The sequence below is a fragment of the Myxocyprinus asiaticus genome, chromosome 49, assembly GCF_019703515.2.
Source record: "Myxocyprinus asiaticus isolate MX2 ecotype Aquarium Trade chromosome 49, UBuf_Myxa_2, whole genome shotgun sequence".
Lineage (NCBI taxonomy): Eukaryota > Metazoa > Chordata > Actinopteri > Cypriniformes > Catostomidae > Myxocyprinus > Myxocyprinus asiaticus.
Window position 1 is genome coordinate 15,940,579 of NC_059392.1, and position 27,977 is coordinate 15,968,555.

At 37.8% G+C, this 27,977-nt stretch overlaps 1 protein-coding gene and 1 pseudogene across 2 annotated transcripts; both read right to left on the minus strand.

The window, feature by feature from the left end:
* Nucleotides 1-8,088: 8,088 nt before the first annotated feature.
* On the minus strand, nucleotides 8,089-17,605 carry LOC127438087 (extracellular serine/threonine protein kinase FAM20C-like; annotated as a pseudogene).
* Nucleotides 17,606-22,568: 4,963 nt separating this feature from the next.
* Nucleotides 22,569-27,955, minus strand: LOC127438293 (dynein axonemal light chain 4-like). Of its 2 annotated transcripts, none has more exons than XM_051693795.1 (4): nucleotides 27,832-27,955; nucleotides 27,290-27,367; nucleotides 23,496-23,579; nucleotides 22,569-23,235 (listed from the first exon to the last, which is right to left on the minus strand). In XM_051693795.1, the coding sequence occupies exons 2-4, from the start codon at nucleotides 27,359-27,361 to the stop codon at nucleotides 23,071-23,073; spliced, it is 321 nt and encodes a 106-aa protein (XP_051549755.1). In that variant the 5' UTR covers nucleotides 27,362-27,367; nucleotides 27,832-27,955; the 3' UTR covers nucleotides 22,569-23,070. The 2 variants fall into 2 exon arrangements, with proteins under 2 accessions (XP_051549755.1, XP_051549754.1); XM_051693794.1 differs by having other exon boundaries at nucleotides 27,290-27,372; nucleotides 27,832-27,946.
* Between the last annotated feature and the right edge of the window lie 22 nt (nucleotides 27,956-27,977).

The following is a 27,977-nucleotide window of genomic DNA, read 5'->3' on the forward strand; positions in this document are numbered from 1 at the left end:
TGTCTAATTATATAATGGTCTTTATCAATCTACATTTATGTATTCAGTATATTACAGCTTGTCACAACTTTGCATGGGTACACTGTTTGCTGAGACACATTGCAAGCATTGCCAACCATTCCTTAGGCAGTAGTTTAAAAAATCGCATTTCATGGGCTGTCTGTTTCACAGACATATCGCATCGCAACCAATTCACGGCCATTCTGTTCGCACAGACACATCACAAACCAATGCCACCCATTCCATGGGCAGTCCGTTTGCACATACACATCACAAGCTATGCCATTTGACAATGCTAGTCATCTTGTAGCAGGTGTGGCACTATTCATGCAGTTTGTAAGGGTTTCATGTTTGCGTCAAATATGTTATATTAATGTCATTTACAAACATTCTGCTTCTTTCAGTTTCCTTCATACTGAGACCCGGTCGTTTTAAGTTGAACTATTAGTAGTTCTCCTTTGGGGGATTTTTAAATTAGGTTCTAATTCCTTTTGGTGGTTATAAGTCTAAATTAGGTCTAATTTCCTTTTTGGGGTAAGTTCCTCTTCCCTGCCGTCAGATTCCGGCAGGATCTGATGGTTCGAGTGAGAATCCTGATGCTGAACTGTCGGATGGGGCTTACGCCATGCGAAACTAATCTATAATTAACCCTTGTTATTACATACTATTGAGTTCTCTGAGAGAAATGTACAACGAGGCTAAAGGCACACTTTAAAGAAAATTCTTTTTTTTTTCTGGTCATAAATTGGATCAAGATTTGAGAAATGAATTTCTTCCCATTATATACTGATGCAGAATGACTTTATTTTTTCTTCGGAACACAAACAAATATGTTTAGAAGAATATCTCAGCTGTAGGTTCATACAATGCAAGTGAATGGTGGCCTAAACGTCTAGGTCAGTAGCACTGACAGTAGCATAAAAGTAAACTATATGGCCCCAGTGGTTAAATCCATGTCTTCTGAAGTGATATAGGTGTGGGTGAGATACGGATCAATATTTAAGTCCTTTTTTCCTATAAATGTACTTTCACTGGCCTTCTATGCACGTTCACGAGAGTTTTTCTCTTTCTATTTTTTGCCGATTCACATTATTCGTGCATACGCCACCTACTGGGCAGGGAGAAGAAAGAATAAAAAGGGAGGGATAAAGCAAAGGAAAAGAATAAATAAATTATTTGCACCACAGCCCAGTAGATGACAATATGCATGAAGAATGTGAATTGGCAAAAAAACAGAAGAAGAATTCTCATGAACGTGCATAGAGTAGGAGGGCTGGTGAAAGTATATTTACATGAAAAAAATAACGAAATATTGATCTGTTTCTCACCCATCATATCGCTTCTGAAGACAATGGATTAAATCACTTGAGTCATATGGATTACTTTTAGGCTTCATTTATGTGCTTTTTGGACCTTCAAAGTTCTGTCCACCATTCACTTGCATTGTATGGACTTACAGAGATGTTCTTCTAAAAATCTTCATATATGTTCAGCAGAAGAAAGTCATACACATCTAGGATGGCATGAGGGTGAGTAAATGATGAGAGAACTTTCATTTTTGGGTGAACTATCCCTTTAAAATTAGAGTTGTGACTGTGATAGGAGACTGTTGACTTCTCACACTACGACATCATTCCACCAGAGATGGCAGATGTAAAGAAAGTCCTAGAAGAAAATATGGAACAGCTCACTCTAAAAGATACAGACAAATAGATAGAGATAACATTTAATATTTAAAAATCATGCATTTATTGTATTATAGTGGATTCTTTACATTTAGAATTACTCATTTTCATCTTTTTCTATGTTTTGGCTTTTAAATGACATGGATTTTGGTCATTAGAGAGACAAATGGTAAGATCAAGGAGAAATGGATAACTTCTATAGATTGCTTTTCATGAAGGAAATACTAGTGTTTGCAAGGCAGCAAAAGAAGTTAAGTTTTAGGCTTTGGTTCTGTGTTTATGAAATGCTGCATCAGAGCCGCTTTGTTGTTGTCATGACACACTTTGCTGTGTCAGTCCAGATACTGATGGTTAAATATATGAAAAAAATAAAATGCCAATCACAGTTCACTATGCAAGATTATGATAATGTCATCAATGTCGATTACATTTGAAAGTAAAGTTTCAAAAACTATGTTGAACGGAGTCTTAACATTAAGCATTTCACACTGAATCAATTGCAGAAGTTTAATACTTGCGGTTAGGCGTTTAGGACAAACCCCTGCCAGAATGATGAATAAGTATCAGTACTGACTTCCAAATACTGACTTAATACCATTTTAGCTATCCGCATTTATCATATTATAGTGTACTTCTCACCTCTTAATTTTCATCTAAATTCACTTTTTTAGATGAGATCTGTTTTTTTCTCATGCTGAGAAAAAAACCTGTGGGACCATGTATTTCAGATTTGTCAATTTTAATTAAGCTTCCCCACTGTGATGCAGTTTCTATTGGAGCAAGATGTTTTTACTTACCACATCCACAGAGCTCCTATAGTGAGTATTTGAACCAATCACATACAGGAGAGAAGGGATATTTAAAGTCTTCCGTAAGGGAGCAGATGTAGCTGCCAGCATATTTACTGTATGAAAAAACAATGCTTTTGTAACTAACACCTAAATATTGCCTATTGTGCTTCCAGTAGTAGTAATGAAAATGGCATATTTCAGGACATATCACAGGCCAGTTCTATCTAATTTCTCTGCTCTGTAGATACAGGATTCATCCTCACCTGTAGGACTGAACGGAGTAAAACTAAGAATACATGACAAATAAAATATGTTGAACCACTGACCAGTATCTAGCAGCAATTTCACCTGCGATTGTCAGATTAACTTCTGGAGAGCTGGGATATTTCACTCTATTCATAATGAACATGAGGTGATATTCTCCAGAGTCTCTTTCTCTCAGTTTGTGATCTGCTGTTTCACTCATCCTGAGCAGTCGGAGTCTACAGTCAAATCTTCAGGTTCTTCCTTGTTTCTTCAGTTTGTACTCTGTTTCTGACTGAACCAAAACACAGTTTTGATGTTGAATTTTGAATAAGAGCAATTCAGTGTCTCCCAAGCAAAAATGTTCTGTTCATCACAGTTCACAGGGAAATGGTCCAATGAAAGATAGCCAGAAAAAAAAAAAAAAACATTTCACACTTCAGCATTAAATTTACATAACTTCAACCCAAGCCTTGACCCTCCCACATTAAACATTTGTAAAATAAAATATTGTACAAGTATATGAAATCCAAAGATGGGCAGTAGCCTCGCTACAAATTCAAAGCTATTAGCATAACTACATTCCTTAGTAGCAAGGTGGTAGCTTCGCAAGATTCTAAATCAAGTGGCTTTTCAGTAGCGAAGCCATTTATTCATCAGGTAGCACCGTGGCATTGACAAAAGCTACAACACTACATCATGCCGTGAACCCGGTGTTTACTGTCTGCAGATTTGAATCAGAACTTTTTTAGGTGCATGTATTTAGGATGATGTGTGAAGTTAAAAATTTAATTTTGAAAATCGTGTCTCAAGATCCTTGCATTCTGTTGTGCTTCATTGAGGGGTCAAGAACCTGGCTCTCAATCTGTGGCTGCACTGCTTGTGAGGTTTGTTGAGGTCCGCTGATTGCCAACTGCTGACGTGGCTCGTAAAAACATGAAGTTACATATACTTAAAGCTTGAATTGCTCAGAGAAAATAACATACTTTTATTACGGAATGCGATAATGTTTTTAATGTGTTATTTTTTAAATATAATAACTGCTATCAATTATCGTGTTAAATCTACAGCCCTACAATTCAATTTTTTTTTTTTTTTTTTTTACATGCACATATAGTACATTTTATATTTAAAATGACTATTTGCACCCTGGTGTAAATAAAACCTGCCACACAGCGCAGCTATTTGCTCCCCAATAGTCTACTGGAAACCAAGTGTTCTCACGTACACAAGGAATTTTTTTTATATTGGTGATAGGAGAAACAAGTGCACACAGAACATTACAGTGAGACACAGAATATAAAACATATGTGAAAGGTAGGTGTATGTACAGTTATTGAATTAAATATGAGTGAATTTACATGTACATGAGATAATTATTTACATTATTGCACTATGGGGGAGTCCTGAAGGCAGTTATATTGTTCACGTGGAAAATAGCCTGAGGGTAAAAACTGTTCTTGTGCCTAGATGTCCTGGTGCTCCATGCTCTGTAGTGCTGGCCAGAGGATAACAGTTCAAAGAGGGAGTGGGCAGGGTGTGTGGGGTCTAGAGTGATTTCTACCTGCACATTTCCTCACTCTGGAGGCGTACAGGTCTTGGAGGGTGGGCAGGGGGGCACCAATAATCCTCTCAGCAGTCCTGACTGTCCGTTGTAGTCTCCTTCTGTCTGATTTGGTGGCTGATTTAAACGAGACAGTTATAGATGTACACAGGACAGACTCAATGATGGCCGAGTAGAACTGTGTTAGCAGCTCCTGTGGCAGGTTCCTCAGCTGTTGAAGGAAGTACAACCTCTGCTGAGCCTTCTTCACAATGGAGTCTATGTGGGTGTCCCACTTCAGGTCTTGAGATATGGTAGAGCCCAGGGACCTGAATGACTCCACTGCTGTCACAGTGCCATTCAGGATGGGGTGGGGGTTGTGGGGTGGGGTGATTTTCTCCTGAAGTCCACTATCATCTCCGCTGTTTTGAGCATATTCAGCTCAAGGTTGTTGTGACTGCACCAGACAGCCAGCTGTTCAACCTCCCGTCTGTATACAGACTCATCACCATCACAGATGAGGCAGATGACCATGGTGTCATCTGGACTTCAGGAGCTTGACAGAGGGGACCTTTGTTGTGTAGTCATTCATGTTCAGGGAGAAGAGCAGTGGAGAGAGAACGCATTCCTGAGGAGCACCAGTGCTAATAGTGAGGGTCCCAGATGTGAGTTTCCCCAGTCTTACTAGCTGCTGCCTATCTGTGTAGGTTCTACTGGTTGTTTAGATCAGTGTTACTATCAGAAATATCAATAATTATTTCTTTAGTTATTAATTAATATTTAAATTAAATAATAGAATCTAACTCATTAAAGCCTCATACAGGGCACCAGTAAATGTAGTGTGCTACGTTCAGGAGCGGGTTTGGTTATTAGCAATAATTAATAATAATCAAAGATAATTATCAATTATTAAAATCAATAGAACGTTGAATGTTAGCTCTTTTAATCCTTCACATCAACAATCAAAGATAACCATCAAATTCAATAGAATATTAATCATTATCAAAGAATCATTAATTATTAAAATCAATGGAACATTGATTAGAATTAACACTAGCTTATTGATCCTTCAAATTCAACAATCATCAAAGATAATTATCAATTATCAAAATCAATAGAATAAGGATTAATATCGCCGGGGCACCACCCTGGAATCAGGGACTAATAACCAGACAGTATAACGGTCTCAATATTAGATTGTTCTCTTAAGAAAATCGACATTCAAAAGGAAACAATGAAGGCTTGAATCTGAGCACTGACATCCCCTGCCAGCATTTGACACAGGTGTGTGCAAAACAAAACAAAACACTTCTCTTTGAAATATAACACAGTTTATTTATGCAGTAATATCAATTAATAATCAATACAATGCAGTCAATAAACTTCCGACTTACAACTACAAACCATACAGTGACATGATTAGATATGGTAACCAAAATAATCCTATAACACATGAGAGGAAGGTGTGTGTGTGTGTGTGTGTGTGTGTGAATGGGTGTGTGTGTAAGGAGTGACGTGCACAAAATGGCGGACATGACTCTCGTGGAGAGTACATCACGTGAGATTTCTGGCCAGAGAATATGACCACGAATGTGGGCAGAGAGAAGCCAGTTAATGGCGTCTGCCCATTTACCGCCTTTGTCTTCTATCTGAATACATGAGGCCCAACATCTGTCAGAAAGCTGGTGATCCGCCGACAGATTGGAGTGAGCACAGAGAGCTGGGTCAGTTTGGTTGAGAGAAGATCAGGCATGATGGTATTGAAGTCTGAAAAGAAGTCCACAAATAGGATCTTTACATAAGTCCCAGGTCTGTCGAGATGCTGCAGGATATAGTGCAGTCCTATGTTGACAGCATCATCCACAGACTTGTTTGCTCGGTAGGCAAACTAAAGGGAGTTTAGCAGGGGTCCAGTGATGCCCTTCAGGTAGGCCAAAACCAGTCTCTCAAACGACTTCATGACCACAGATGTGAGAACGGCAAGTCTGTAGTCATTAAGTCCTGTGATTTTGGGGTTTCTTGGGGACCGGAATGATGGTGGAGCATTTGAAGCAGCAGGGAACTTCACACTGCTCCAGTGAACTATTGAAGACCTGTGTGAAGATGGGGGCCAGTTGGTCAGTGCAGACTTTCAGACAGGCAGGTGAAACACCGTCTGGGCCTGAAGCTTTCCTAGTCATCTGTTTCTTGAAGACCGGCACACATCCTCCTCACAGACCATTAGTGCAGGTTGAGTAGCAGGAGGGGGTTGCAGGAGGTGTAAGTGGGTGTGTGTAGTGAATATCAGAGTGGGGGAGGGGTGTTAGACTGGGCTTTTCAAACCTGCAGTAAAACATATTCAGGTCATCAGCCATTTGTTGATTCTATACAGAGCGAGGGGGTGGTGTCTTGTACTTGGTGATGTCCTTCAGGCCTCTCCACACAGATGCAGGGTTATTGGCTGAAAACTGGTTTTTCATCTTTTCAGAGTAGCTTCTTTTAGCCACTCTAATCTCCTTAGTCAGTGTGTTTCTGGTCTGGTTGTACAAGATTTGATCCCCACTTCTGTAAGCATCCTTTTTGGCATGATGCAGCTGTCTGAGGTTTGCTGAAAACCATGGTTTATTGTTATTGAAAGAAAGTCCTTGTAGGGATGCACATATACTCACAGAAACTGATATATGATGTCTCAGTATCTGTGAGCTACAGGTCTGTGGTTACAGCTTCAAAAACACTCCAATCAGTGCATTCAAAGAAGACTTGTAGTTCCAGCTCTTCTTCATTGGTCCATCTCTTTACAGTCCTTATTACAGGCTTAGCTGATTTAGTTTTTGTTTGTAGGTCTGGAGAAGATAAACCAGAGAGTGATCAGAGTGTCCTAAAGCTGCACGTGGGACAGAGCGGTATGCATCCTTTACAGTGATGTAGCAGTGGTCCAGTATATTTCTGTCTCTGGTGTTGTTTTGGGCTGTTCACATTTGAGGTTTGCTTTGTTAAAAAAGCTTTGCTTTTTGCTTTGATAAACGTCATATGAATAAGTCTTTTAGATGCTAAGTAGCTTAAGTGAAGCAAGCTTGGCATGTAGCTCGTAGTGTAGCTTTCTACATTCTCAAGTACAGTTTTCAGTTTAGTGTAACTAATTTTTCTGTTGAATAGCTGGTAGCTTAGCTATAGCTAAATGTTTTGAGTTGCTTGCCCAACACTAATGAAATGAATAATGATTTTTATTATAATGTACTGTAATGTACCAAATTTGTAATTACATTAATATGATACTGTACACATGATGTTAGAGGCTAGGCCTTATATAATATGTAACGGGGGTCCCTGCTCTGTCTTTCAATCCACCAAGAGGTCTTTGGCCAGAAAAAAAGTTTAAGACCCCTAAGCTTAAAGGAAAAACAGATTTTCACATACATTAATTCACTTAACTGACATGAACTGACATGAATCAATGTGTCCATCTATAGATCCAGATAAAAGTTACACATTAAATACATTACACAATAATTATCATACCTGGAATGTGTAGCAGTAGAGTCTGGAGTTAAAGTCCATGCTTTTACTTTTTTATATAATTTGACAAATAATTCAAGAAAAAAAAAAAAATTATTGTGCTGTATGTCCATAAAAAAAGCTATTTGGCCTCTGTGTCATAAAAATCATGATTATAATAAACTGAAATGTGACTAAAAATTTCATTCAAATTTTACATGTTTCATAAAATGAATGTCTAATTGAAAGATCATTTGTACCTACATGTCGTTATGGAGAGAGATTTAAGATAATGTCACGCCAAATAGCCAGTAACTGTGACAAAATGAACATTTGACTGGCCCAATGTGTCTTATCTGGAGTAGTCAATGATGTCATCATATATGACATCACTGTGATGTTGTTGCTGCTGTAGACAGTCCTGGATGGTTTTAATGACTGTTGCTAGATGATGGTCTAAAGCCGAGAGATGCGGCTCAGTGAGGAGAGGGGCCACCGCTGCAAGAGGGTCCTGAAACAATGATGCAAGCATGACATCTCTCAACCGATATGGAGGAAGGGAGAGCAGGCGTAAGGAGCAAAGTGGAAAGGCGGGCCCTGAGAGAGGGAGGAAATGGAAATGTATTATTTAAAGGTCAAGCACTCTTAAGGAATAGTCCGTCAAGCTCTTAAAAGAACAAAAAAAAAACTCCATAAAAGTTGGCATTGTATGACATATCATTTCAGATATTTGGTCACGAAACATGCGAGAACCAACAACATTTGGTCCTCTATTTTCACGACTGCGCAAAGCGCAGAGCTACGACCGTGCACTATGTCTTATCCAATTATGTGAGAGCGTTAATTCTAAGTGCAATTTTCGTGCCAGCGCAAGTGGGCGTGGGTGGGAGCATTTGCGCTATCTGTGGGTGTATGCGCACAAACTCTGGGTGTATTGTATGTAAATGAAGTGGTGCAAAGCTCAATTTGCTATTTTCCTGATAAATAGGTCATCGTGCAAAGACATTTCAAAAGCAGTTCTTTTGGGGCCTGGGTAGCTCAGTGGTAAAGATGCTGGCTACCACCCCTGGAGTTCGCTAGTTCAAATCCCAGGGCATGCTGAGTGACTCCAGCCAGGTCTCCTAAGCAACCAAATTGGCCCGGTTACTAGGGAGGGTAGAGTTACATGGGGTAACCTCCTCGTGATCGCTATAATGTGGTTCGCTCTCGGTGGGGCGCGTGGCGAGTTGAGCGGTGGATGGCGTGAAGCCTCCACACGCACTATGTCTCCGTGGTAACACGCTCAACAAGCCACGTGATAAGATGCAAGGGTTGACAATCTCAGACGCGGAGGCAACTGGGATTCGCCCTCTGCCACCCGGACTGAGGCGAATCACTACGCAACCACAAGGAAAGTTGAAAAAAAAAAAAAAAAAGCAGTTCTGTTTGCAGTGCAATGTGGTAATGAAGTCCAAGTCCAAATTCTGAAAATATAGTGAAAATGTAAATAGAAAATATACGTAGTTAAAACATCCAGTTATGTCCAAGACGATCACTGTTGTTGCTGTTGTATTTATGAGATTTGTGTTAAACTATCTTTAGGTCATGGTTTATTTTTCAATTATTATTATTATTATGTTTATATTTACAGTTGTATTTATGATCTAATTTGTATTGGCATTTTTCTACCTGTTGTCGTAGTTTATCGTGTTTCAATAAATTAATTTAAATTTCAATATCAAAATCGACTGGTAGAAGTGAAGTGTGTTCCGATACAATTACTGTTACTAGCCATGATTTGTGTGGCAGTAGATGAAAATGATTAATAATACTTACATTCTCTATAATTTAATGGAGAGTAAATCATTATGCACAAAAGAACATAAGTCCATATTTCTGTTTTTCTAATTTCATTGCATACAGTCCATTTACACTGTCAACTTCTTATGAATATGCTGTCTTTGGTATATCGCTGGTGCTTGAGGGAATGGACTATATAATATGGCACAGATGGTGCCAGAGAAGAACCTCATAATTAAACTGTACTTGACCCAGCCTATTAGCGCATGCTTGCATGAAAATACCAAAATGTCCTGGTCATGTCCATTGACTTTTCATGTATGGCTTATGGCATTGCGCTTGACGTTAGCACTCTTAAAATAGGGCCCTTGATGTTAGCAGCAGATGCTTATTTTTATAAAAATTGTGGGATATTTCATAAAAATGCTGAATAGAAACACCAAGATCTGAATAAAGTTTCCAAAATAAGCATAAAAATTTGCATGCTTGATTGAGGTGGTTACATTTTTATTTGGCAAAAAGACATGCACATAAACTACGATGGAAACAAATGTACTCATTTCCTATAAAATTTATATAGGAATATAGATGTAGAGCCCTGCTAAAATTAGCTCTTTATAATGTCAAAGTCATATAAATGAAAAGACAAAATTCATCATTGGAAATTGTTTAAAAATAAAAGCAAGTTTTATTCATAATTAATGTTATTTCATTCTAAAGTGTTAAAAATTATTGTTTCTGTTTAAAGAAAAAAAGTAATTTGGTGTTTTGAGAGAAATCCTAATTGTTAGCCAATGGGAGAAGTTTACCGTTTAACATCTGAGGTTCAAGTGGCGAGGTTTGACAGCGCAATGAGGACTCTGTGATTGTGCGCCCATATCATGAGATCAGGTGCGCACGCGAGGGAAGTAATACTAGTACATTTTCATAAAAGCTGTTTGATTCAAGTGCATCGACTTCTCAAAAGACAGAAAAAAGACAGTACTCTTGCTCCAATTTCATTACGGATTAATTGGTGAACATTTAGAGTGTGATGACTCACTCAGCGAGTGAGAGAGTCAACGAGAGCACTCGGGCCTGCTCGTGGCAGAAAGTTTTCTTCGAGACCTGCTGGATGATAGGTATGTCTACGTGTATGATTTCAGCATGCTTAGTCATCATCGTGCCTGATTCTTCGCGAAATCATTGCTCAGATCATTCCAGATACAACAGAGAGGAAAAAGAGATCCAAGTTCAGTAAATATCCCTGGTTTGTTCTGATTTAAAGTTTGTGTATTTTCTGTGAGAAGAAATTGTTGAATTGACATTTTTGAGAGTTTATCTGATCTTGAAGCACTTGAGTAATTGCATTGTGTTTCACATTAATAGTCACCACCAAATTTTTCTTAACGTATCTGAACCCGGATATTGAGTATTTCTGAGTGATATTCTGTTATTGAAAATTTTTCTGATTGAAATTATTTAGATCTCACTAGTAGTTTAATTTAATTGTAGTTTCCCAAGACGTTTAATCAGAGCCAGATCATCAATGAGAGTGTTACATAGATGTGCATCACAAAAGTCATGTGACTGCATCAATAAGCCATGTGAATTAATATCATCACATAGCATTTCCATAAGACTTCTGCTGAACACAAGCAAACATGAAGTTCATCAGAGCGTTTTGTCTGTGCGCTTGAAAGCCAATTAGCATTGACATGACGGTAAGTAAATAATGACCGATTTAAAAAAATTAAAAAAACATTTTTTTACTGATGTTTGTTCTACCTTCAGCACTGCACAAGAGGAGCCAGGATGGAGGGTTCGTCTTTAGAGTAATGTCCAAACCTACAACACACAGATCAATTGTACATGGTCCAATAAAACCTATTGCCAGAGATTGAACTTTTACAAATAACCTATTGATTCTGAATACTCACACTCTTCCATTGTCTAAGTGAATGAGAAATGTATTGTTGCCAAACTTCTGAAATGTTTCGTAGTGATGCCAATCCATGTTCCCTAAAGGAGATAGATAGAAAGTATCAGGAAAACGGAAAGAGAGAAATAATAGAGTGAGGATTTACATCAGGTGTCGCATTCACGAAAATCTTAAGAAACAAATGAGGAATGTTAAGTACAAAATCTAATTTTAATCTAAGGTAAAAATGTCATTAACTTTCAAAGTATTGTGGTGGTAGGGTACCATGGTTCTTGGATGCATATACAGGTGCATCTCAATAAATTAGAATGTCATGGAAAAGTTCATTTATTTCAGTAATTCAACTCAAATTGTGAAACTCGTGTATTAAATAAATTCAATGCACACAGACTGAAGTAGTTTAAGTCTTTGGTTCTTTTAATTGTGATGAGTTTGGCTCACATTTAACAAAAACCCACCAATTCACTATCTCAAAAAATTAGAATATGGTGACATGCCAATCAGCTAATCAACTCAAAACACCTGCAAAGGTTTCCTGAGCCTTCAAAATGGTCTCTCAGTTTGGTTCACTAGGCTACACAATCATGGGGAAGACTGCTGATCTGACAGTTGTCCAGAAGAAAATCATTGACACCCTTCACAAGGAGGGTAAGCCACACACATTCATTGCCAAAGAAGCTGGCTGTTCACAGAGTGCTGTATCCAAGCATGTTAACAGAAAGTTGAGTGGAAGGAAAAAGTGTGGAAGAAAAAGATGCACAACCGAGAGAACCGCAGCCTTATGAGGATTGTCAAGCAAAATCGATTCAAGAATTTGGGTGAACTTCACAAGGAATGGACTGAGGCTGGGGTCAAGGCATCAAGAGCCACCACACACAGACGTGTCAAGGAATTTGGCTACAGTTGTCATATTCCTCTTGTTAAGCCACTCCTGAACCACAGACAATGTCAGAGGCGTCTTACCTGGGCTAAGGAGAAGAAGAACTGGACTGTTGCCCAGTGGTCCAAAGTCCTCTTTTCAGATGAGAGCAAGTTTTGTATTTCATTTGGAAACCAAGGTCCTAGAGTCTGGAGGAAGGGTGGAGAAGCTCATAGCCCAAGTTGCTTGAAGTCCAGTGTTAAGTTTTCACAGTCTGTGATGATTTGGGGTGCAATGTCATCTGCTGGTGTTGGTCCATTGTGTTTTTTTGAAAACCAAAGTCACTGCACCCGTTTACCAAGACATTTTGGAGCACTTCATGCTTCCTTCTGCTGACCAGCTTTTTAAAGATGCTGATTTCATTTTCCAGCAGGATTTGGCACCTGCCCACACTGCCAAAAGCACCAAAAGTTGGTTAAATGACCATGGTGTTAGTGTGCTTGACTGGCCAGCAAACTTACCAGACCTGAACCCCATAGAGAACCTATGGGGTATTGTCAAAAGGAAAATGAGAAACAAGAGACCAAAAAATGCAGATGAGCTGAAGGCCACTGTCAAAGAAACCTGGGCTTCCATACCACCTCAGCAGTGCCACAAACTGATCACCTCCATGCCACGCCGAATTGAGGCAGTAATTAAAGCAAAAGGAGCCCCTACCAAGTATTGAGTACATATACAGTAAATGAACATACTTTTATACCAACATACCAACAATTCACTAAAAGTGTTTTTTTTATTGGTCTTATGATGTATTCTAATTTTTTGAGAGAGTGAATTGGTGGGTTTTTGTTAAATGTGAACCAAATTCATCACAATTAAAAGAACCAAAGACTTAAACTACTTCAGTCTGTGTGCATTGAATTTATTTAATACACGAGTTTCACAATTTGAGTTGAATTACTGAAATAAATGAACTTTTCCACGACATTCTAATTTGAGACGCACCTGTATACAGTACTTGAATATAGGTTTGCCATGGCACTAATTGATTACCATAAAAACATGTTCAAAAAACATGGTAGTACCAAGCATCGCGTCAAAAAACCAAGGGAGTAATACTTAAAAAAAAATTACATTGTGTTACCAAGGTTTTTTTTTTTTTTTGGAGCGGTACCTTTTTATTAATGTTCCCCTTTGGTTTATCTGAACTGATCTATTGGCCATGACTTACTCATGAGGAAGTCCAGAATGCTCATGTCTATCAGGTCCACCAATCGAGTGCCTCAATCATAGGGAGGAGACGTTTTTACTGAGTCACAATAGTCTGATTTTGTTTCCCACCTGCACACACGTAATCATCAGTGTGTTACTTTGGATTCTTCATTATTATAAAATATTACTTTGACAGAGGTATCTTCTAGTCACTTGTGTTGCCTAGCTTATGTGGTCTTTAGACATTTGTGTTCTAATGGAATCCAACATTGAAATGCAGTGGTTATCTACTGGTTTTGCTTCAAGACGCAGATTCAGTTCAATTGGCGGCCCAACTCAATACCAAACCCATAACCCATTTTTAGCATAGTCTGGGTCATATTTTCTTTTACTTAGTTTTTTAATGGTTTTTGAGGATGAAGCCATCTAACTAATTTGGCTAGCTTCTACTAATTGACAGATGAATATGCGCCAATATGTAAGTATTAATGACTAAGTTCAGGCATGAAACTCTACATGGCGCAAGCTGATAGATTCTTTGAACCTGTTATTTGTTTAGCCAATCAGCTCGCTCACATATAATATGTCAAAACAATGGGCTTACATGGTGTAAGCCGATAGGTTCTTTGACATGTAATCCGGTAGCCAATTAACTTGCATACTCTTTCTTTGCTTAACATTTAAATTTGTTCAGTTTCCAAGTAAGCAGGTTTCACTGCAGCACACACTGCAGCAGAGGTTTCTCTGAAACCCTCCTCCTCCCCAGCTGCACTTGACTAGATCTGCTACATTTTCCATATTTTTGCAAGTCTCAATCAGCAGGGAGCAGTAAGTACAGCTCCAGCTCTACAGGCAACGTATTTTGATTATACATTGAATTACACTTATTTAGTAGCCTTTTTCAGCAAATATTGGAATATGTGATTAATTTTTTAATCAGCACATCAAGTAATTTTTTATTTTTTTATTTTTTATTGAATCCAGGCATTGACAGCCCTAATTATTTACAGTTATCATTGTTTTTCCTTCTGTCCACAACTGTTCTATTGTAGCATTACCATAAAGTCATATGCTTTTTGTGTAGTTTGAGTCCCTACAGTTCATAAATACATGTTCTCATTTGTTTACCATCTAATATAACTTTTACCAGACAGTCAGAGCCCAATAAATATGCATGTATAGCCAAACTTAGACATTAAATAACACAAACACACAATCCACCCACAGAGCCAGCTTGATCCGGCTGTAGGAGAGTCTCCAGGGACTCCTCCAGGAGCGGCATGGTTCCAAAGACATATCCGGCAGCATAGCAGCCAAAGACCCCTGTATCTTGTGAGGGCGCCCACAGATAGCATGCTCTGTGGAACAGTAATAGGAACATTGGCCATAGAAACATGTATTCCCTACTGCAAAAAGAAAAAGACAGAGTGACATACAAAAACATGTAAAACATGCTTTAGAAGAAGTGAGATGATTTAAGAGTTATGTGGGACAAACATGGGGAAGTGAAAAACGAGGTGACCAGTTTATGATCGGTGGTGATGTCTTTGATCTCTTTAATTACATTAACAAGCCTCCTAGCCACTGGAGGCATTCTCCTGAAACCCAATATCCTTTTTGTGAGAGAGAAAGAGTAAATTGTTAAATACTGTACACATGAAATTTTGGCTTTAAATAGCATGGTACTATTTGTGCAGTGCTACATAGTATGCACATTTTCTGTATGTATGGAATACTAATCTGACTTCCAAGAGTTGAGGCATAGCCTAGATTTAAAAAAAAAAAAAAAAAAAAAAGCAAAATAACTGTTTTATTTCCAAGATGAGGAGTGAACACCACTCAGAGAATTAAACATGCATGTAATGAGATCATATGACAAACTTAATGTCAATGTGACAACAATATACTGTAGCATATTACTGATTTAAATGTTTATCACTGCATAAGGCATTCTGTTTCTCTAACCATAATTAGAAAATGTCATCACCATCTTTTGCTGTGTCCCACCTGATTTCTGCACTGAGAAAAAAAAAACATGAAAATATGTTTTAAACACTTCACCATAACCAATTATGCAAGAGACTGGACAATTTTTTTTTTCTATTTTCTTCTCCTGTGCACCTCTTATCCCTTTCCCTCTCACTTTCTTATACAAAGGCCTTGCTTTGCAAAATATAATGTGACCTACCTGCACCGACAATGCGATGGGATGCCATTTGCTGAGTCAGCGTTGAAAAGTTGGGGTCTTTTTGCTGATACATTTGCCAGCAAGAAATCCCAGGGTGAAACCGGAGCCACGGTGGATGTGAATCAGAACTGGTGTTCAAGTGGACAGGATCATAGCTGTCCTCACTGGCACTCAGCCTAGAGAGCAAGCAGTGTTGAAAGATAGGATGAAATTTACTCAAGTTCTTTTGACTTTGATTGGTCGTCATTAAAGGTGCATTTAGTAATTTTTTGTTTATGTTTCTGACACCTATGAACCTGGATACACCATCATGCAAAAGTAAATGTTTTTGATGTATTCCACAACCATTAGTGTCCAATAATAGGGCAATTACTAAAATAAAGTGACTAGATATCAGCTGGTCATTGGAGAATAGCACCGTAATCCTCGTAATTTTCTCAATATCTGTTTGAAAAGAATTTTCTTTTCAGTTGATGCCTCTTTGTTTTCATTCTAATATATATGTAACTGCTATACTTTTTAATGTTCAAATCAAATCCTATTATACAAAAATCAGGTCCCGCATCTTAATTTTTTCTTGTGAAATATAATTTTTCACTACAGAAACAAAATGGATTGCGAATGCTGTTTCATGTTGACATTAAACATATTTGAGTCAATGACGTGATACTTTTTTTTTTAATCTGGATCTAGTAAATTATTCAAAAATACATTGAAAAATACCTCTACTATGTCACTTAGACACAGAAAAAAAAATGTCTAAGTGGTGTATTTTTTATATACTGTATATATATATATTAAATGTCTCATTGAAAGCTGAAGTAGTTTGGAATAATATTTGATTATTTCTTGAATTTTTTTGTAATATATATTATTGATACTTAAAAAAAAATATATATTCACCAAATAGAAGTCAGGTGGTGTAACTAACAGGTAGGTTGCTATTTTGTTATCATGTGACAATAAAACAGTAAAACAGAGAGCACCCTTTTAGATCCTCATGACTGTGTTTGAAAAAATGTGAGATATTTTGAAATTTTTATAGAAAGACTTATTTTGTTAAGGTCAAATGGAGTAACCCTAAGAAAACATTATCTTATAAAAATGTATAAGATATTCTTAAAAGACAAGATATTCATGATTCAAAAATTCATGATAATTGTAATGTATATGTTTATATTGACTTAAACTTAGAAAATGCTATAAATGTTTTTTCAAAAATGTATGAAATCAGCATGGACACAGATTTTACAATTCTATGAACTTGACACATGTTTTAAATGAGATTTTTAAAAGATTCCTACTTTTTATAATCTCAGACAAACCTATTTCTCAATGACCCATTTGTCACAAGTACTACAAATTTTTTTGGCAAAACTTTTTTACAGATTAAAAAGTTAATTAGTCCACCTTTAAAAAAACAAAAAAAAATTATTAGTTATTTAACCTGCATGTTATTAGAAAAAATAACAAATCCACATGCAGACAAACAAAAAATTACATCATAACAGTGATGTCATAATGTTTTCACCACTGCTGTGAGCTGTGCTGGTTTTCCTCTTTTCTTTTTGGTCGATCTCTCAGCAGCCAATCACCATCAGGCACAGGTGGGGTGGGCATATTATATTATACAACGGGTGGGAGTACAAAGCCTCCAGTTTGGCAAGGTCGGCAGCTGCATCCCCCATTTCAACTTCCTGAATTTCACTTCCTGCAGCCATGCTCGTTGAAGTGGATGTACTCTGTACAGAGTGACTGTTGGACATCTGGCTGTCGGGGTATGAAAGGAGCTCACAGGAAGCACGGTACATGGACAGTACCAGTAAAACCATGAGCAAGTGCAGACTCAAGAACACAATTAACAACTACACACGCAAGGTTCGTGAGCGCCGGGGTGTACACACTCTCATTGTACTGAAATGAGATGGCAAAGAGTATTAATTTTAACCCCAAGTTAACAAATAAATACATAGACCCCATGTCACCCATGTTAAAGCTTAAAGGTGTAGTTGACCCAAAAATGAAAATTATCTCATTATTCACTTACCCTGATGCCATCCCAGATGTGTATGACTGTCTTTCTTCAGCAGAACACAAATGAAGATAGAGCTCTGTCAGGTCCTTATAATGGAAGTACATGGGTGCCAACACTTTGATTGTCCAAAAGTCATATTTAGGCAGCATAAATGTAATCCACAAGATGGATGGAAGTGCTGATTTAAAATTAAAAATGTTTTAATTATTGACTTGTTTCATACAGAAACCAATCGATTTGCTTCAGAAGACATTCATTGATCGGATGGAGTTACATGGATTACTTTTATGCTGCCTAAATGTGACTTTTGGACTGTCAAAGTGCTGGCACCTGTGTACTTCCATTATAAGGACCTGACAGAGCTCTATCTTCTTCTAAAAATCTTAATTTGTGTTCTGCTGAAGAAAGACAGTCATACACATCTGGGATGGCATCAGGGTAAGTGCATAATGAGAGAAATTTCATTTTTGGGTAAACCGTTCCTTTAAGTGTGCAATTTCTGTGCCACTAGTGTCACCAAACACTTTCCCGTCTTCCATTGGGTAGACAAACAGAAATTCCCGCCCCAAAACTTATTGAGCCAATGTTGCTCTGTCGGGCTGGTTGGGATACTCAAACAAATAAAACAAAATTTTGAGAGTGCAACAGAGATACTTTTCAGGGAAATCAATGTACAAATGGTTTACTTACAGTATAGTTGTCTCTGTATATTAAGCTGAGACAGGAGAACGTATTTAAACATTGAAAAAATTACACACTTTAGCTTTAAAGAGTGCACAACAAAACATACCTGTCATGCAGTTTAAGGTGTTTTCACTCTTTTCTGCCTTTTTGCTCAGTCTATCCTGACTAAAAGGCAGCTTTGCTTGTCTTTTAGCCCTTTATTCCCCTGTTTGATCTGCTTCTTTCTATCTCTCCCTCAAACAGTACAAAGGAGAGGTGCCAGGTTAGGCTGATCTGAATGGAAGTATATTAACTTTGCCCCATACAACATCCAGTGGAGTGACTACCAGTCAAAGGTTTGGATACACCAACCAAAAAATGCTGTTTTTACAATTTTTCCTATGTTTAATGTTAAACCTAAACTTAATCATAAAGTCTAACCACTTACCCAAACCCTAAACCTAAAAAGTGTTGGATAGGAGGCTAGCTAAAATTTAATGCCTGTATTGTATCGATTTGAAATTCTGTTTCTTGATTGGTTGGTCTTTATGAAAATAAAAGTCGTAACTTTTTGTACAAGCAAAGTCGTACGATATCTTACGATTTCCTCATCTCGAACGAGCTGTCATTAAACTATGTTGGAGACACCTTTTCTTTATTAAAATGTTACACATTTTTTATTAATAGTGAACCAATCATATCTATATAACAACATGGAACTATGCAGTTATGCAGTGACCAAAAAAGTAAAAAAATAAAAAAATAAATCAAAACTATCTTATATTTTAGATTTTTTCAAAGTAGCTCAAACACTTTCCCTAGATTACAGATTACTAATTACTTCTTTAAACTTGTAATTGGATTACTTTATTGATTACTACATCAAAAAGTAATCACATTACTAATTACTTTATTTTTAAGTTACTTTCAAAAACAGCTTTCACAGAAATGTTTTTTTCCATTCATGAAGTTAAAATAATGTCTATTTCTTCCTCGTTTATTTTCGCACACCGTTCAGAAAACACAAAACAGATGTATATATGAACATATTAAATCCTATTTTAAAATGTATTACACAAACAATATTTTTTCATAAATATGAGTAACCCAATAATGTACTTAAGAGTAATTATTTAAAAAAAGTCAGTAACTGTAATTAGATTACAATAATTAAAAAATGTAATGTGTTACACTGCTTTTTGTTTTACTAAAAAGTAATGCAATTACAGTAACTAATGACTTTGTAATGAGATTACACCACAACAATTCATTCATAAAAAAAATCAATTAAAATATTCGTAACTTCATAAGAAGACACATTTTGTATTTGTCTGCACAACTAATTTCATTTAAAGGTGATGTCAGTGATTTTAGCCATTCTAGAATTTCCACAAGCTGAGCTGTTGGATTAGTCACGCCCCCTCTTTCCAAAACCCTGCATTTCAAAGAGACCGACATTAAGCAGAAGTGGTTGTCAAAAACAATAGCAGCAAAATAGTGCCTTCGACTGACAACTGTTTTGAGCAACATGGTATAAAAATGGTATTAATCCTCAATAATATGCTGCAGCTACAATACTATGAGAATGCACAGAATGATAGTCAGGCAGAAAGCATCAGAAACTGTGGCCACATTTTTGTTTGTTGTGTACAGAGGCTAGTGCTGTCAAAGAGACTGATAAGATATTACACTTATTTCAATAATAACTTTCGGGGGGGGGGGCTGGGTAGCTCAGCGAGTATTAATGCTGACTACCACCCCTGAAGTCACGAGTTCAAATCCAGGGTGTGCTGAGTGACTCCAGACAGGTCTCCTTAGCAACTAAATTGGCCCGGTTGCTAGGGAGGGTAGAGTCACATGGAGTAACTTCCTCGTGGTCACGATTAGTGGTTCTCACTCTCAATGGGGCATGTGGTAAGTTGTGCATGGATCACGTAGAGTAGCATGAGCCTCCACATGCGGAATCTCTGCAGTGTCATGCACAACGAGCCACGTGATAAAATGCACAGATTGACAGTCTCAGAAGCGGAAGCAACTGAGACTTGTGCTCCGCCACCTGGATTGAGGTGAGTAAGCGCGCCACCACGAGGACCTACTAAGTAGTTTTAATTGGGCATTCTAAATTGGGAGAAAAAGGGATAAAAAATAAATAAATAAAATAATAATATCTTTCAGGGAGTAGGAAAATTTTTTTGCATAACTTTCAATGAAAATATCACTGACTGCACCTTTAAACATAAGTATAAGGTAGTATAGATGCTCTAAGGTGCCTTTTAATCTCACCCTATAAAACTAATAGGGACCACCTCACCATTGCAACCCATAGACTGGCACGACTCTTGTGATTAAATCAGCGGGTTTGCTAAACTTTCAGATACAGATAGAAATGAGATACCAATCAGGAGGGGAGTCTATGATGTGATTTCATGGCAAAGATCCACTGATAAACACACAAACACATAAGAACACATCCTCGCATTTACTCATTTGGCAGACAGTTTTATCCAAAGCGACTTATAGTGTATTCAAGGTATACATTTTTATCAGTATGTGTATTCCCTGGGAATCAAACCCATGACCTTGGTGTTGTCACTGCCACACCACACTCCTAATGTCTCTTAATGTCCTGTAACATTACGTCAGTGTGAGTTGCTAAGTAACAGTTCTGAGATGGAACTGATTGTTCAGAAGGGAGATGCTACAGATGCAAAGGCCAAACTTGAAATGCTAAGTTGTTTACCATGTGGGTGTGCGCATAAAGCCTTGTCGAGAGTTTTCATTAAGTGATGTGGACCCAAAGATGGTGGTCAGTGAATATTGGAGAGATGTAAGAAATAAAACACAATAGGTGCTCTCAAGTAATGTAAATATACAAGCGATTCAACATTTTGCTATATGCACCCAAAAATCAAAAAGTCATCCAAGCCACAAAAGAAGTTACTTTGAAGAATTTTCACCAGGACCAATACTAAAATGCAGTCTTCAGGGGGGAAATTTCATATTTATTGTGGGCAAGTGGTTGTCTCTTCATTGGACCGGGACAGTGGTGTCAGACATTTCTAGGGGCCACAAGAAAAATCTAGGGAGCAATGCTCCCCCTAGACCCAGCCATGATTTTCAAGCTGCTCTTTTTCCTTGTGCATCTGGACGTGCCATATTAGGTAGAGGATTTTTAGCAAATAACATTTTTAAAGGTGCTGTAAGCAATTTTTTTCATGGAAAAGTATGCAAAAAAAATTCCTACTCCCTGAAATATATTAATAAAATAAGTGTTGTGTGATATCTCTTCTCATGAGGCTTAATGCCATTTTTATGCCATGTTGTTCATAACAATTGCCAATTAAGGGCACTAATTTGCTGCTGTTTTTTTTTTTTTTTTTTTTTTTGACAACCGTTTCTGCACAATGCCAGTCTCAATAAAGCTAATTTGGTATCTTTAGAGTGCAGATTTTGGAAAGAGTGGGAGTAGCTAATCCAACGACTCAGTTTGTGGAAATTCTAGAACGGCTACAATCACTTTCAGCACCATTTAGTTTCGGTCTGATCCACACAAAGCCATCCTATGTCTTCAAAAGACTTATGCAAATAGTGCAAAAGTCATATGGAATACCTTTATGGTGCTTTTTTGTAATTTTTGGAGTTTGACAACCCCTGTCCCCATAATTGTCATTGTATGGAAAAGAGTAGCAAGGATATTCTGCACAACTTCTTTTCTGTTAGAACAGCATGAGGGTAAATGATGACAGTTTTAGGTGAACTATTACTTTAAGTATAATGTGGAAAATGTCCTTCCTTATGAAGCAGGTAGGAATATTTAAAAGTGAAGCAACAAAGAGCAAAGAAAGTTTATTGTGTGTATATGACATGAAGGGCACAATAACCTGACAGCAGGTCAGACGCTCCAAGACAGATTTCTACACTCCCTTGTGTAATAATGTGTCAATAAAACGTGCCTCTTTGCGAACACATGCACAGACTGCTCTCTAACACTCTTTACTTCTTAATATACAGTATTTCCCATCAGTATATTATATTAAATCTTTTAACTTGCCAGGCAAAGGATGTTTTAGACAGCTTCGACTGCTGCTTATCACAAAATCTTACTACTGTTATCACTGTACAAAACAGCAGTGAAAATAGCATGTTAATATGCAAAGAGCAAACAAGATGACAAAAAGAGGTAACCGGGTTTATTACACAAGACAATGACGTAATAGTCATTCATTAAATCAAATACAAATAACAAATAGCATTACAGCTGTACAAAATTTTCAACCAAAGCCTATAAATATTTTAAAGTTTAAAAACAGATTATTCACAAATTTATTAAAATATGCTATTTGTCTTATAAAAATACATTATCAATCAGGGAAAAAAATGGTTTATGGAGGAGATAAGGAAAGTATGGACAGATAAAAAAAGAAAGATGGGGTGAGAAATAGAAAGATTGAGAAAGAAGGACAGAGATGGACAATTAAAGGGTGAGAACATGAAATGGTACTTTTTTTTAAATAAACTGTAAGAAATGATAAACCCCGTTCATCGATGAATTTACAGGCAGAAAAATAACAATTTCCAAGCACACACACATGCAACCTTGAGATTTGATTTTGTAACTAGTTTTTGCTCTGTAAAAGTCTTTATGTCAGTTTTTATGTATTCGTGAGTTGCTGTGGGTTATGAACACTTCCAAACACACACCGCCAAACTTCCCCCGAAGAACATGTAAAGCAGGTTCTTCATTTCGTGGGTAATCTCAAAACCAAAGCCCTCGCCGATCACCACGTGCCAAGAACTTCCAAACTTCTTATCCATCGACTCCTTTATCATTTTAGCAGCACTCTGTTGACAAAGAAAGACTACTGACACTGTTGGACATTATTAGTATGCAAATTAAAAAAATTAATGAGTGTGAAATTTTATCAAGACTTTATATTCACTTTCACTGCAAAAATATGCTTATGTCAGTTCCTAATGTTCTGCCTATTGTGTTGCACTGAAGAAAGATAGTTACACAGGTCCAGAGCAAAATGGGGGTAGTAAATGTCTCTTTGAAACTGAGAGAATGCATTAAGAAAACCATCCACTACACTCACGCATACCTCATTATTAGAGGCAAACTTCTCACAGGCTGTAACACAGAGCTCCATGGTCTCCACTCTCATCTCTTCAGACATGTCTGTGTGCTGCAGAGAGAAAAAAAAAAAGCAGGCAGTTTGATTCAAGGGTTTGTAATGACATTAAGGGAAGTAAATGACAGAATTTTCATTTTTTTGGTTATATAACCATTTACGGAACCCTCAATATCTCAGCACAGGATGGTCCTAGATCCTCTGAACAAAAACTGATCTCTAGAATGCATTACAAGGTAATATGTAAACATTTTGAACATTCTTGTTCCTTAGACTTAGAACTAAAGTCCAAATGTTATGCTCAAGATTGCTCTAAGTTCCACTTTTAGCATAAATTTGTAATGGGAAGGGTTCAAGTTTCAGTCGTAATTTTTTTTATTTTTTTAGGGGGTACCTACAGTGCATCCGGAAAGTATTCACAGCACTTCACCTTTTCCACATTTTGTTATGTTACAGCCTTATTCCAAAATGTATTAAATTCATTATTTTCCTCAAAATTCTACAAACAATACCCCATAATCACAATGTGAAAGTTTGTTTGAAATCTTTGCAAATTTATTAAAAATAAAAAATGAAATAAAAAAAAGAAATACAAAAAAAAAAAAAAAAAAAACACACACATATACATAAGTATTCACAGCCTTTGCTCAATACTTTGTTGAAGCACCTTTGGCACCAATTACAGCCTCAAGTCTTTTTGAGTATGATGCTACAAGCTTGGCACACCTATTTTTGGGCAGTTTCTCCCATTCTTCTTTGCAGGACCTCTCAAGTTCCATCAGGTTGGATGGGGAGCATTGGTGCACAGCCATTTTCAGATCTCTCCAGAGATGTTCAATCAGGTTCAAGTCAGGGCTCTAGCTGGGCCACTCAAGGACATTCACAGAGTTGTCCCGTAGCCACTCCTTTGTTATCTTGGCTGTGTGCTTAGGTTCATCTTCCAACAGGACAACGACCCTTCACCCCAGTCTGAGGTCCAGAGTGCTCTGGAGCAGGTTTTCATCAAGGATGTCTCTGTACATTGCTGCATTCATCTTTCCCTCGATCCTGACTAGTCTCCCAGTTCCTGCCGCTGAAAAACATCCCCACAGCATGATGCTGCCACCACCATGCTTCACTGTAGGGATGGTATTGGCCAGGTGATGAGCGGTGCCTGGTTTCCTCCAGGCATGACACTTGCCATTCAGGCCAAAGAGTTCAATCTTTGTTTCATCAGACCAGAGAATTTTGTTTCTCATGGTCTGAGAGTCCTTCAGGTGCCTTTTGGCAAACTCCAGGCAGGCTGTCATGTGCCTTTTACTGAGGAGTGGCTTCTGTCTGGCCACTCTACCATACAGGCCTGATTGGTGGAGTGCAGCAGAGATGGTTGTTCTTCTGGAAGGTTCTCCTCTCTCCACAGAGAAATGCTGGAGCTCTGTCAGAGTGACCATCAGGTTCTTGGTCACCTCCCTGACTAAGGCCCTTCTCCCCCGATCGCTCAGTTTGGCCGGGCAGTCAGCTCTAGGAAGAGTCCTGGTGGTTCCAAACGTCTTCCAGGCCACTGTGCTCATTGGGACCTTCAATGCTGCAGAAATTTTTCTGTACCCTTCCCCAGATCTGTGCCTCGATACAATCCTGTCTCGGAGGTCTACAGACAATTCCTTGGACTTCTTGGCTTGGTTTGTGCTCTGACATGCACTGTTAACTGTGGGACCTTATATAGACAGGTGTGTGCCTTTCCAAATCATGTCCAATCAACTGAATTTACCACAGGTGGACTCCAATCAAGTTGTAGAAACATCTCAAGGATGATCAGTGGAAACAGGATGCACCTGAGCTCAATTTTGAGTGTCATGGCAAAGGCTATGAATACTTATGTACATGTGATTTTTTTGTTTTTTTATTTTTAATAAATTTGCAAATATTTCAAACAAACTTCTTTCACGTTGTCATTATGGGGTATTGTTTGTAGAAGTTTGAGGAAAATAATGAATTTAATCCATTTTGGAATAAGGCTGTAACATAACAAAATGTGGAAAAAGTGAAGCACTGTGAATACTTTCCGGATGGACTGTAGGCAAGTATAGTGTGCATGCAAAACATTTCAGGTTTGAGACTTCTCTTATTTTTTTTATGGGGGTGGGAAAGTGCAATTTTGTAAAATTCCCCTCACTTTTGGGTTAAATATCTCTGGTGGGGACATATAAGAACCTGACATGTTCACAGAAATAAGTCCTCTATAGTAGCTGTAAAAATTATGAGTTTGAGATTCCACTGGTTACAGAGCTAGGGCTACTAGAAATCTGGGGAAAAACCTACTTTATTCATGCATTTTGAGAAATGAACAGATGTAATATAAGCATAACAAATGACAAAAATGAACAGTATTTTACAGTAATAATGTTTATGATTGACATACAGTAGCTTCTGCTTGTCAGTGAGGTGACCATCTCTTCAAGCTTCAAAAGAACACAAAAGTATAATTCAGAAGTCCAATAAATTATTCCATGAGACTCGTGATTGTTATGAAATCATACGATAAGGTTTGGTGAGAAACAAACTGAAATGTAATGTATTATTTAGTGAAAATTTTCACCGACCGTTGATCTTTTGTGTGCGATCATGATAGGGCACGAGTGCAACAGTTCATGCAGCCCCCTCGCAACATTGGGGCGTTCAAGCGAAAACTTGTTTTGTTTATCTAAAAACAGGTCCTGCACAAAGATAGTGACAACAGAACACAACACAGCTGCACACAAAACAGAGAACAGAACTTACTAAACATGTCTGAAGAGTTTGTATTTGAAGAAATTATGTATTTCTATGCCCAGCCTTATTTTTTTGAATGGAGTATTCATAGAGGAGGCTACAAGCAGCCACAGTCACACAGTGTCCTAAACTGATGGCAAACGACACACAATAAAAGGTATATTTTCTATGGTAATCAGAGTTTTTGTCCTAACCAGCAGCGATGAGCAATCCGTGGGTAACTCCACTGTGAACTGGCACTGGTCCAAAAACTCTCATTACAGTATATTAAACCCTGCATCTCATGAGCTGGTTAAAAACTACTTGATTTTGGCTGAGAATGTTACACCTACCGAATGTATTTTGCGGAGGTCTCACTCTCTTCAGGTCTGTCACAAATACTCACCGGCTCAGAATGAAGAAGAGGTGACAGACATTCCCGCCTACTCCATCTCACTGTTTGATTGATTCTAAGGCCGGAAACAGAAATGCATAAATTCTTCGACTACAAACTCTTCAGACATGTTTGTAAGTTCTGTTCTCTAGTATGTGTGCAGCTGTGTTGTGTTCTGTTGTTAATATCCCTGGTGGTCCTGTTGAAGCGAAACAAAACGAGTCTTCGCTTGAATGCCCCACCTTGCGAGCGGCAGCGTAACTACTGTTGCTCTCATGCAAAGAGTTGCATGAAAAGTTCGCATGCAGACTCATGAACGTGCACAGGAAATCAACAGTTGCTCAGGAGTTTCACTTAATAATAATACATTAGATTCTGAATTATACTTTTGTGTTCTTTTGAAGCTTGAAGGGGTGGTCACCATAAACTGCCATTGTATGACATCACTGAGCACAAAATGTTTTCACAATTTCTCCCTTTGTGTTAAGAAAAAGAAAGAAAGTTATATGGGGTTATAACAACACAGGGGTGAGTAAACAATGACTGAATTTTTATTTTTGGGTGAATTATCCCTTTAAAGGCCACTTTTTAGTGTGAAGTAAATATTTAAATCCATCCATGCACTAGAAAGCCCAGGTTTTACCCGTATGAGAGGGAAGCTGTGCAGTCTCTTGAAGTCTGCTTCATCTTTCTTGTTGTCAGCTGTCTCTGCCATGATAATCTGCTCTGGAGGAGGAAACATCGACATTGTTCATTCTAATGAATGTTACAGCTCATGAAACTAGGTAAACAGAGCCATTATTGTTAGATCAAATGAGCACAATACTCATAAGACATCTGTTAAGTCTAGTAAATGGCATAAAGGTACCAAAATACCAAGTTATTTCTATCATGATAGTGTCCAAACACCCTTGTTTTACCATGGTGCCATGTTCAAAATACAATGGTACTTTTTTGTTAATGTAACATGGTTAATATAGCTATGGCTACTTAAACATATGTATTTTATGTTCTGCACACTTATGAAGTGTTTTCAGCAGCAAACATCATCTAGCTTCCTAGCATTGTTAGCTAACCTGGTTGGCTAGGTAGCCATGTCCGGTTTCCGTTAAAGTGTTTTTATGACCTAGTTGTCGAGCGTTGCATATAAACTAAAGCTGAAAATGGATATACACATATACGTACCGTAATGAAAGAATACTGAAGTTCGATGGACTTAAAACGACGTCGCTAAGGAGACATGTCGACCATGGCAACCGATGCTAACCACTCCTACGCGACACAGCTGTGTACGTAGCCCCGCCCCACACCAACATGCATTTGCCGTGATT

Excerpts from the sequence above, each read along its gene's own strand:
- LOC127438293 (XM_051693795.1), bottom strand. The coding sequence starts at position 27,361 with ATGGCAGAGACAGCTGACAACAAGAAAGATGAAGCAGACTTCAAGAGA. Across the intron at positions 23,580-27,289 it reads ACAGCTTCCCTCTCATACGG|CACACAGACATGTCTGAAGA; the intron begins GTAAAACCTGGG and ends TTCTCTCTGCAG. Across the intron at positions 23,236-23,495 it reads AGTTTGCCTCTAATAATGAG|AGTGCTGCTAAAATGATAAA; the intron begins GTATGCGTGAGT and ends CTTTGTCAACAG.